Source organism: Symphalangus syndactylus, chromosome 10, assembly GCF_028878055.3.
Source record: "Symphalangus syndactylus isolate Jambi chromosome 10, NHGRI_mSymSyn1-v2.1_pri, whole genome shotgun sequence".
NCBI classification, from domain to species: domain Eukaryota; kingdom Metazoa; phylum Chordata; class Mammalia; order Primates; family Hylobatidae; genus Symphalangus; species Symphalangus syndactylus.
In genome coordinates this window covers 103,857,724-103,869,148 of record NC_072432.2, presented here as the reverse complement: position 1 = coordinate 103,869,148, position 11,425 = coordinate 103,857,724, and the positions used below count along the sequence as shown (strand labels likewise).

The following is an 11,425-nucleotide window of genomic DNA, read 5'->3' as shown; positions in this document are numbered from 1 at the left end:
CCAAAAAGTGCTTATCTTTTCATCAAGGTTCAATTCATTCATATTTCTTTCTTTTCTTTTCTTTTTCTTCTTCTTCTTCTTCTTCTTCTTCTTCTTCTTCTTTTTTTTTTTTAATGGAGTCTTGCTCTGTTGCCCGGGCTGGAATGCAGTGGCATAATCTCAGCTCACTACAACCTCCACCTCCCAGGTTCAAGTGATTCTCCTGCCTCAGTCTCCCGAGTCACTGGGACTACAGACGTGTGCCACCAGGCCTGGCTAATTTTTGTATTTTTAGTAGAGACGGGGTTTCACCATCTTGCTCAGTCTGGTCTTGAACTCCTGACTTCAGGTGATCCGCCCACCTCGGCCTCCCAAAGTGCTGAGGTTACAGGTGTGAGCCACTGCGCCCGACCCAATTCAGTCATATTTCTTATTGGAAGTGATTTCTGTAATTTCTTATACATTTTTATTGCTTAAATAGTAACTTCCTATTTGTGTTTTTTCAATTTCTTTCATTCTTTCTTTCTTTTGTTTTTTTTAATAGGGGTTGGGGTTGGGCTCTGTCTGGTGGCAGGTCCCTGACTGTAGTCATCCCTACAGCCTGGCTTTTAAAAACAATAAATAAATAAAATAATTTTTAAAATAGGAGTTATATTTTGTTTTTATTTTCTCTAGTATTTTCAAAGGTATATATATATATATATATATGTATATATTTATTCAGAGTATAATTTTAAAAGCCTTTAAGTATTTAAAGCCATTTTTAAACCAAGTTTAGCTATTTTAAATCAGTATTTCTAAGAGTCTCAATTCCTCCTAAGTAAACAAGGAATGTCAGATAGCTTTCCACTTCTTCTCCTTCTCCCCATATTCCTCTTCTCTTTGGTCCTAATTAATGTAATTTAAAGTATTGGATCTAGGCTTTAGTAATTAAAATTTTAACAATATGAATGTTCTTTACTGAGATTACTTTTTACATTTTATTTTAATTTAAAGGGACACAAAACTAACACACAAAAATCAGTTGTGTATATTCACACCAGTAACAACCTATCTGGAAAAGAAATCAAGAAAATCCCATTTACAATAGTAAAAAATGAAGAAAATACTTAGGAATAAGTTTAACTGAGAAGGTGAAAAATCTGTACACTAAAAACTATAAAACATTCATGAGAGAATCTGAAAAAGACAAATAAATGCTAAGATATCTCATGTTCATGGGATGGAAGAATTAATATTGTTAAAATGTCCATACTGCCCAAAGTAATATATAGATTCAATACAACTCCTATCAAAATTTCAATGGCATTCATCACAGAAATAGAAAACACAATTCTAAAATTCATATAAAGCCATGAAAGACCCCGAAGAGCCAAAGCAATCTTAAGAACGGAAAACAAAGTTGGAGGCACCACACCTCCTGATTTCAAATGATATTACAAAGCTACAGTAATCAAAACAGTTTTGGACTGGCGTAAGAACAGACACATAGACCAATGGAACAAAACAGAAAGCCTGGAAATAAACCCAAGCATGTATGGTCAACTAGTTTTTGACAAAGACATTAAGAAGATACAAGGGGAAAAAGGGAGTATTTTCAACAAATGGTATTGGGAAAACTGGATATCTACATGCAAACAAACTAATTTGGACCCTTTTCTTATACCACACACAGAAATCAACTCAAAATGGATTAAGGACCTAAACATAAGACCTGAAACTGTGAAACTTCTAGAAGAAAACAGAGAAAAGGGTCCTTGACATTAGCGTTGGCAGTGATTTTTTTGGACATCACACAAAAAGCTTTGGCAACAAAAGTAAAAATAAACAAGTGAGACTACATCAAACTAAAAAGTTTTTGCACAGCAAAAGAAACAGTCAATAAAATAGAAAGGCAGCCTACAGACTAGGAGAACATATTCATGGACCATATATCTGATAAGGGGTTAATATCCAAAATACATAAGGAGCTCACACAATTCAATATTTAAAAAACCTCCAAAAAACAAAAAACAAATAACCCAACTAAAAATGGGCAAATAACCTGAACAGACATTTCTCCAAGGAAGACATAAACGTGGCCAGCAGGTATATGAAAAGGTATTCAACTAATCAACAGGGAAATTGAAATAAAAGCCATGAGATATCACCTCGCACCTGTTAGAATGGTTATTATCAACAAAATAAGGGGCAAGTGTTCATGAGGGTGTGGGGAAAAGGACACACTCTTGGCTGGAAGGTAAATTGGTGTAGCCATTATGGAAAACAGTATGAAGTTTGCTCAAAAAATTAAAAATAAAACTACCACATGAACCAGAAATCCCTCTTCTTGGTTTGCACTAAAAGGAAATGTAATCAGAACCTTGTAGAGGTATCTGCATTCCCATGTTCACTGCAGCATTATTCACAATAGCCAAGATATGGAAACAACCTGTGTCCATCAATGGATGAGTGGATAAAGAAATTGTGACACACACACACACACACACACACACAACCACACTCACAGAAATATTATTGAGCCTTAAAAAAGATCCTGCCATATATAACAACATGCTGAACCTGAAGGACATTGTGCTAAGTGAAATAAAGCAGACACAAAAAGAAAAATGTGGCATCATCTCAGTCTTTTTTTTTTTTTAGATGGAGTCTCTCTTTTGTCCCCCAGGCTGGAGTGCAGTGGTGTGATCTTGGCTCATTGCAACCTCTGCCTCCTGGCTTCAAGCGATTCTCCTGCCTCAGCCTCCCGAGTAGCTGGGATTACAGGTGCCTGCCACCAGGCCCGGCTAATTTTTGTATTTTTAATAGAGATGGGGTTTCACCATGTTGGCCAGGCTGGTCTTGAACTCCTGACTTCAGGTGATCTGCCTGCCTCGGCCTCCCAGATTGCTGGGATTACAGATGTGAGCCACTGCACCCAGCCATAGAATCTATTTTTAAAAGTCAAATACATAGAAACAGAGAGTAGATCAGTTGTTACCAGGTAGCGGGGGGGTGAAAATGAGAGATATAGGTTAAATGGTACAAAGCTGCAGTTATGCAGGACGAATTTAAAAAAAAACATTAAAAGCAGTCTGCAAATATTTAGACATCTATTTTAATTGATTTTATTGCTTGACACAAAATTTCATTTCTTTATCAATTGGAATATATTTTTAAGTAATTTTTTTCTAAAGTGTTGCAAATTTTCTGAGACCTGAAAATGTGACTGAAAATGTTTGTTGCTTTCAACTTGCTGGATTTATATATATTTTGTGTTACAAATTTTCCCTCTTAAAAACTCTATTGCTAAAAAAACCAAGCGAAACCAACAAACAAAACCAAGAAAAACCCAAACTCTATAGCTGTTGCTTCATTTTTTTCCCTAGAATTTAGTGTTCTGAAATTAATGATATTTATTCCACTGTAGGTATCCTGTTTTTCTATGTGGCCATGAATGTGTCTGTTTGTGTGTGTTCTTGAATAGATGTAAAATTTCTTTTAAAAAATCCATATGGTTCAAAAACATTATCTAGATGTGACTATCAAGTCTTTACTCAGCTAAGGAAAATTTTATGCTTTCATAGCTTTGTCATTACTTTCATGGCATTTGTACTGGTCTCTTTTTAAAGAACTCTGAACTCTTCTCGGAACTCTTTTGGGGACCCTTTAAGGTCCCCAGCACCTTGCAAGGAGCTAGCACAATTTTATATAAGTTGGTTCTCCATTTTCTATCTTCTGTTTGTTTTGTATTCTCTGTTTCCATTTTTCTTTTCTGTTCATGTTGTGTGCATTTTTGGGAAGCTTCTCCAGTTTATCTTTCATATCATCCATTCAATGTTCAGCAGCAACAAATGTACGCTTGACTGACACACCAATGTGGAGTTGAATTCTGACACTGCATTTTTGCTTCCTTAAAACACTTCCTATCCCTTTCTTCTCCCTTCTTCTTTTATTCTGTGGTCTTTTCTGTTTAATCTGTTTTCTCATAAGTTTGTTTCTCTATATCCTAATTTATGTCTTCATGTGTGCCAAGAAGTTTCCTGAAAATGTCTCTAGATTCTGCAGAACTTCATTTTCAAAAGGATGCTCCTCATCTGGGTCTTGAAGGTGCTGCTCCTGGTTTCGCAGTGTTGTAATAGGTCCCTGAGGTGTCCTGACTTCTCTTCACTCCTCCTTGAGAAGGGAAAGACTCATTAATTCTCAGTGTATTTTGGTAGGCAGGATGAGTAGGTTGGTCTTCGATCCTCTAGCTGTCTACTTGCTTGATCACTGAATCACCTTTATAAACCTACAGCAATGCTTAATTGCCAGTTGCCAACAGGCTTCATCTGGTGTATGTCTTCCCTACTGAGGTAGCATCTTTCTCCAACCACCATCCCAATTCTCTGGTGCTCTGACATGCTGTATCCCAGGAAAAACTCTAGTCAGCAGGCTGTACTGTCACAGTACAGTCATTACTGTGACTGTTCCAGCCTCTTGACTGTTTTTTACCTGAAGAATGCATTGTTTCTTCATCAGCCCATCCATCTATCCAGTTGTATATTTCATTTTTAAGCTATTCTAGATGTGGAAGACACTAAGGAAGGGAAGAGGATGACCAGGGAAGCTGTTCTTCGTTTGGGTTGAAACTGAACAACAATGGTGATGATAGATATTTACTCCATTCTCTGGTTAGTAGAGATCCTGAGTGTCTGAGTCAAATATTGACAGAGAGGGAATTACAATATGCCTTCCTAGCTATGTCTTTAAAGTAGTTTCTCTTTTAAAAAAGAGAACTTGGCATATGTCATACATACGCTTGATAGATTTTTCTCAATCCAGCTTGATGTACCTTATAAGCATTGTCAGTTTCTTCCACATCCTGGCAATTAGGTTGTCTATCAGTGTTTGTTCACCTTGTTTTATAATTCTTCATATTTGTCTGGATTTGCTGAGGTATTTTCCTGAGAAGCAAGGACAGGCTTGTTGAAGGCCTCTAGCTAGAGACCATTTTGGATGAAAAGTCTCGTAATACATTTAATTTTTTTACCCATCTCCATTGGGAGACCATGAGATCCTTAAAGGGAGGGACTGGGTCCCAGCCATCACTGGGTCCCTAGCATTTTGCAGACAACTGGCACAGAATTGCTGCTGAATAAATGTTGGAAGAAAGAACAAAATAGGGAAAGGAAGTTTTTTGTTATTTGCCTGTTATCCATATTAAAGTGTTTCAAATAAATCTTAAAGGTTCCACCTGCCTCTCAAAAAATAATTGATGAAAATATGTCTTGCAGCTTAAGAATCTAATTAAAGGTCACCTGGGTCATGGAGTGTGTAACTGAACCTTTTATTTATGCGGTAAAGCAGTATTTCAAAGGGAAAGGATAGGATGGGGCAACAAAATCTTCTCATGTACAAGACATGCAAGTGATCATACTCAGGATGGATGCTATTTGTGTACCTTTGTCACTAATAAGTAGTGAATGAAAAAAGGTTTTGTATACATATATACATATATACACACACACACACGTATATATATACACACACACACACGCATATGATGTGGGTTATAAGTGAGCAGGAAAATTCTAATAGAATAGCTTTATATTGGGTAGAATTATCAAGGGAAATTGTGCAATTGCTTTCACTAGAAATGCTTTCCAAACATTTAGACACAAAACTGTTTAGAGGTAGGGAGTGAGCTGGTTGACTGCCCCAAAGCCTTCTAGTCAGATGGGCCTCTGAGTCTTAGCAAAAGAGTTCAGTCACCCTTGGGTGCCTGAGAGCCCTCAGCTGCTGGCCTTAGCAGCAAGCATCTGTCGCTTTGAAGGAGTGATTTAGTGATATCAAATAGCTGAGTGATTAATCAAGAAAATAAGTGAGCATTTGACATCAGATAGAAAAAAAAATTGCCAAGGAGCTGCTCTAGGGGAAAAGAGGCACCCAGGCTTGGAATCCCAAACCAATGGTGCCTTCAGGGATATTTACAAATCATAACCCATTGCTAGAGAAAGATCAATCTTCTGCAAAACTAAATTAATATTTAACTTGCTCAAGAAAAGTCAATACCTTGAGTTATTAGGGAAATTAACAAGCAGCCCTAAACTGACACTATTCTTGCCTGAGCCATCAGCATGTTCTAGAAGTCATCAGTGAGTTAATGTTCCCTACCCCACCCCAATCAAATCCTCTCCTTGAATTCCTCTTACTGTTCACCTCCCTCCTTCTTTTCCTGCTGAAGAACACTTCCTTCAAAAAAAAAAAAAAAACCTGATATAGATGCCCTGTAAAAAAGATAAAAAAGCTACTGGAGCAGAGGTGAGGTCTGAAGCACCAATTCCTTGGCCACTTTCGTGAGATCTGAAGCCCCAATCCCTTGGCCACTTTCATGAGTATCCCCTGAGGAGGCCTCAGGGCAGTTGTAAGCTCCTGGACAAAGAACAGCAGCTTCCAAGCCTCATCATGCAGCATAGTCAATTGGGGACGGGAGGATATGAAATCACATTCGTGGGCTGTATTAGTCTGTTCTTATACTGCTAATAAAGATATACCCGGGACTGGGTAATTTATAAACAAAAGAGGTTTAATTGACTCACAGTTCCACATGGCTGGGGAGGCCTCAAAATCATGATGGAAAGCAAAGGGGAAGCAAGACACGTTTCACATGGCAGCAAGCAAGAGACAGCGTGTGTGTGTGTGGGGGACCTCCCCTTTATCAAACAATCAGATCTCATGAGACTTATTCACTATCACAAGAACAGCGTGGGAATCCCCCCCCACCCCGTGATTCAATTACCTTCCACCAGGTCCCTCCTACAACACGTGGAAATTATGGAAGCTACAATTCAAGATGAGATTTGGGTGGGGACACAGCCAAACCATATCATGGGCCTACCTCATCCCTACTGACTGGCCTAGGGATCAGTATTTTCAGAGGGCCTAGTTTGTGATGTTCCTGAAATTATCCTGGCACAAGTTCAAAGTCCCTAGCAGGGTTCTACTTGAAATCCCTGTACTTGGTGGGCTCCAAGCGTGCTCTCAGGTGTGACATTCTGCAGTTAGTTAGCTAATGGTCAGTTATGTCTTCAGCCATGTCTGAGAGAGCCATTCAGTACCCACAGAAATATAACATAAGGGTATCAGGAAGAGGGACAGAAGAAAAGGCTTCCTGGGAGAGGTGGGATTTGGGTAGGAATAGAGGTCAGGAAATTCAATTCAACTCATTTTAGTTGTGCAAGTTAACATTCAGTACAGTGCTTGTGGCAGAAGGTGCTCAGTAAAGAGAAGGTCTTCCCAGCATGTCTAACTAGCCGCTGTCACTCTCTCGCTGCTTCCTGCTTTGTGATTCTCCAGAGCTCTCCTCAGCACCTGACATGCCACTGCCTATTTGCTTATTATTGCCATCCTTCCACCACATGGTAAGACCCCTCAGAGAAGGGCTGTCTACTGTGTTCCCACAGCTAGAACAGGGCCTGCCTGAATACGTGGGTGAGCACATGACTGGCCTTGGTGTGGTTGTGGAGATGGCAAGAGGATACTCTAGGCCCAGAAAAAGACCAGCAGAATCTGGGCTGAGAAGGCAGGTTTCAGAGAGCTTACAAAGCAGTCTGAATGTCATGCTAGAGTGGTCAGTCTCTCTTCAGCAGACAGTGAGGAGCCACTAGGTTGCTATGCAGGGAAGAGATAAGATCAAGCTTGGCTTGAGAAGGATGAGTTTGGCAGCAGAGTTTGGAGGGATTAAGGGGAGGGAGGGAAGCTGGACCGTCATTCAGAGATTCTCCAGTTGTCCAGGGGAAGGTAGTATGGGTTTACACTGGGTCAGATGCACAGGCATAGGACAAGGGCATAAGGAGGAGGACGTGGCAGAGTGGGGGCTTTGCCAGACATGCCTACCAAGTGACTGTGATGTAGTGAAAGGGGGAGGGAAGAGTGTGAAACTCACCCATCCATCCATCCACCTGTCCATCCATGAAGGGATGGCTGGGGGTAAAAAAGCAAGTGAAGCTGCCAAGGAGTTGCTCATGTACCCCAGGAGGACGAACTCCAAGGATGGAGTTTGGGGGATACCTCTCTTGAAAGCTGAAGAGGTAACAGAGGGAACAGTAAGAAGTGGCAAGACGGGTAGGAGGAGAAGCAAGACCATGGAAACTGGGGTCAGAGCCCCAGAAGATCTACTGGACACCAATGTCGGCAGGTGCTGACGGTGCAGGAGGATGACGGTTAACTAGGAGCAGATTGTTGCCTAGGGTGACATCAGGTGACTCCAGGGACATCAGGACACAGCTCGTGGTGTGGAGGTATAGAGGGCAGCTAACATGGCATTAAGGTGGATGATGAGAAGGTGGAGGTTGATGACATCTTCCCTTCAGGCACAGACGTGGGGTAGGAGGGAGGGGAGGGGAGGAGGAAGGCAGCCTGAGTCAGAGCCAGGGAAGGAAAGAATTGTCAGGATTGGGGGACTTGAGTCTGGCTGTGGTGGAGAGGAAGCAGTCCCAGCAAAGGAGAGACTAGACACACAGAGGCGGGGGTGTGGGGAACTGATTTAGAAAAGCCCAGAGGGAGAGTCATCCCAAAGAGAAGTATCACATCTGCCCGCTGTTAGCTCATTAACAGACCAGGGGAAAGGCTTGGTGCCTCCAAGGTGAGAGGCGTAGGAGGAGGGGTGGGGAACCTAACGGGTCATCCCTGACCCTGTAGGACCAGACTATCATCAGGTATGTTGGGGGCGGGGGCGGGAGGAGGGAAAGACACATCTCCAGCATAACATATAACAGCCTCAAGGTGAGTTTCTGATTTAGAACCCTTGACCATCTCCAGAAACAGGAAAATAAAGTGTAGCTGTGAGAGCTGAGCCTGGGAGAATTGCTCCTATCTCCAAGGCTGCATCCCCGGTTGCTGCCTAAGTCCTTCCCACCCACACTGAAGGCCTGGGCCGCAGCAACAGTGCACCTCGCCTTGCAGGGCCTGGGAGAGCCCTCTTGCTGGCCCTGCTGTTTTAGAGCTGACTGTGTGACTCCTGGTCTCCCCACGCTGAGCTGTCCTCTGGGGTCAGGGCCCTCTGTGGAAGTTCACAATGCATTGGGAAGTGAACACTGCGAAACGTTGGACAGGAAGCAAGTCCGGTTCCCCGTGGACCCTGGAGCAAGGGCCCACAGGTTATCTGAACAGTATTCATTCTTTCGACGGACATGTACTATGCCTCCCACAGGTCAGGCACTGTTCTGTGAACTGTGGATTCTGTAGTGAACAAAATAGGCAAGAATCTGAAAATGGTGACCCCATTCTAATAAGAGGGAAACCCCACGATAAACAAAATCGATTAGTAAATACTAACCCGTGCTAGAAAGTGAAGAGCTCTGGAGGAGAGGCACGGGTGCGCCCCTGGAGTTGCTCTAAACAGGGTAGGCAGGGAGCTGTTGTCACAGAGAAGATGAAAGAGGGCTCATTTGATCATTTAAAGCGGATCCAGTCCTGGGTGGGATGTAAGGGCACAAGGCCTCCTCAGCTCCTTCGCTGGGCCCCCGAGGTGGGGACAGGGTGAGCTGGGCGGGCCGCTGCGGTTCTCCGAGAGCACCACGAGGGGGAGCCCGGACCCCTCCTAGCGCCTTCCGAGCCCTCCCGCACAGCCTTGCAAGCAAAAGTTTTTCTTAAACTAACAATGCCAGTGTAAGGAGGTGCTCGCGCCTGATTGGCCGGGGGAATTTTGCAGGTTTGATTCCTTGATTGGACAGGAGGTGTTAGGGGTGGGGAGAGAGCTGATGGTGGGGGATCCCGCTCCCTCCCGCGTCAGTCTGGCCGGCTCCGTCCTCCCGTAGGCTCCGCTGTAGCTCGCAATGTGACACCAGGACGCACTCGCTCTCGCGCGCTCTCCCAGGCTCGTTCTCCCTCGCCCTCTCTCACACACGCACGCACACACCCACCTCTCCCATAAACACACACACACACATGCACACCCACACCCACGCGCGCCCGTACCGCCCCACGCGCGCACACTCCTGCCCACGCCCACGCAGCGCTCCGGGGAGTCCGGTCCGGGCGAGAGCGCGAAAGGATACCGAGAAGCCACCCGCGGGGAGCCCAGCGGCGCTCCGGGACGCGGCGCTCACCCGGCGCTGCTGCCTCGGCTCGGACTCGGCCTGGGGGCCGCCGGCCGGCGATGGCCCTGGATTATCTGCTACTGCTCCTCCTGGCATCCGCAGTGGCTGCGATGGAAGGTAACGTACCCTCCACCGAGCAAGTTGGCTGCTGGTGCCTGCCGCCTCGGGACTGCTGTGCTCCGCGGCTCGCGGGGTTCCTCTGGCTGCTTTGCGGTGCAGGCATCCCGGGACCCGAGGGCAAGGAGGTTTGGGAGCCTAGGCAGCTGCCGAGCGCGGGGCTTGGGCGGCACCCACCAGCGCGCCCCCGGCTGGCTCTCAGCGCCCGAAACTGGCTCGCGAGTCCCCCGGCTTCCTCGCCCCGGCACTCCCTGGCAGCCTCGGTCTCCCGCAGCCCCCGCTCGGAGGGCGCGGAGCCCGCTGCATTGCGGTGCATGCTCCTTAGCTCTGGGCAGAGCCAGAGCTGGGCGTTGGGGAGAAAGGGGTGCCTCTGGCCATCTGGCTCCTGGAGTACTGGCGCCCCTCTGCTCCCAGGCGCGGATACGCTTCTGAGCAGCCGCGCGCCACCTCCTTTTCCCCAGCTCGCAGTCCACGGGCTCGTGGACTCTGCTTGGCGTGCAAGCACTGCGCGCGGGGGCCGAGGAAGCTCTGCCGTGGTATCCCGCAAGTGGCCGCGGAAGGAGAGGGGTGGAGTTCATTGGCCGTACCCTTGGGGACCAGTCTGGTGGTCCGGGTGCCTGCGGGACTTCACGTTTCCAGGGTCAGTCGGGGAGAGGTGGAAACCCTTTTCGCCTCTTGAGCCTTGGAACAGGAGTGGGCTGGGGTGAGTGGTCGGTCCTACCTAAAGTCTCCCAGCCTCTCCACCACCCCGGAGAGGAGATTCGGCGGCCGGGAATCGTCGGGCAGCGTCACTCTCTGCCAGCTCAGACTTGGCGGTGCCTCCGGCTGGTGGCTGGGAAAGCGCGCTCCAAAGACACCGTGCCCGGCGCAGCGGGGAGCCTGGGCGCTCGGTAGCGCTCGCGAATCCCTGTGGGAAATCCCGGCCCAGCTCCCCGCCTCCCGCCCCTTCCCCCGCCCCTGTTCTTCTCAGCCTAGCAGCGGCCGCGGCAGCCTCCTGGGAACACAGCTCCGCGGGAGAGCGGAGTTGGAGCTGTCGGGGGAAAACCAACTCTAGGGGTGATGCGCTGCCGCAGTCCGGCTAGCAGCCCCACTTTCCGGTGTCCTGCTCCGGGTGGAACTCCTTTGGGGGACTCCAAGCCCGGGAGAAGCAGCTCTTGGCGCCCGCGCAGCGTTCCCATCTGGGAGCTCGCTCCGCTTGTTACTCGTTCCTCGCGAAACTGTGACCGGTTGCCCAGTGGAAACTCCCCCAAACACGATGGTTTGGTGCC

The 11,425-nt window shown here is 46.3% G+C and overlaps 2 protein-coding genes across 9 annotated transcripts in view; one reads left to right on the top strand and one right to left on the bottom strand.

Moving 5' to 3' along the window:
• Positions 1–948: 948 nt before the first annotated feature.
• On the bottom strand, positions 949–11,302 carry LOC134731658 (uncharacterized). Of its 3 annotated transcripts, XR_010114118.1 has the most exons (3): positions 10,745–11,302; positions 9,278–9,414; positions 949–9,180 (listed from the first exon to the last, which is right to left on the bottom strand). XR_010114118.1 is itself a non-coding variant. In XM_063611330.1 (2 exons), exon 1 carries the CDS (start codon positions 10,733–10,735, stop codon positions 10,118–10,120), a length of 618 nt encoding a protein of 205 aa, XP_063467400.1. In that variant the 3' UTR covers positions 949–4,904; positions 9,278–10,117. The 3 variants fall into 3 exon arrangements, 1 of the variants encoding a protein (XP_063467400.1); XR_010114117.1 differs by lacking the exon at positions 10,745–11,302 and having other exon boundaries at positions 9,278–9,720; XM_063611330.1 differs by lacking the exon at positions 10,745–11,302 and having other exon boundaries at positions 949–4,904; positions 9,278–10,735.
• EPHB1 (EPH receptor B1) overlaps positions 9,729–11,425 on the top strand; it is a 453,083-nt gene continuing 451,386 nt past the window's right edge. For 4 of the 6 annotated variants that reach the window (XM_055295345.2, XM_055295339.2, XM_063611327.1 and 1 more), the window contains exon 1: positions 9,729–10,157. In XM_055295345.2, coding sequence (XP_055151320.1) covers positions 10,100–10,157 — 58 coding nt within the window. In that variant the 5' untranslated portion in view covers positions 9,729–10,099. Of the gene's footprint in view, positions 10,158–10,731; positions 10,861–11,425 lie in introns of those variants that run through there. The other 2 variants (XM_063611325.1, XM_063611326.1) reach the window with 2 other exon arrangements.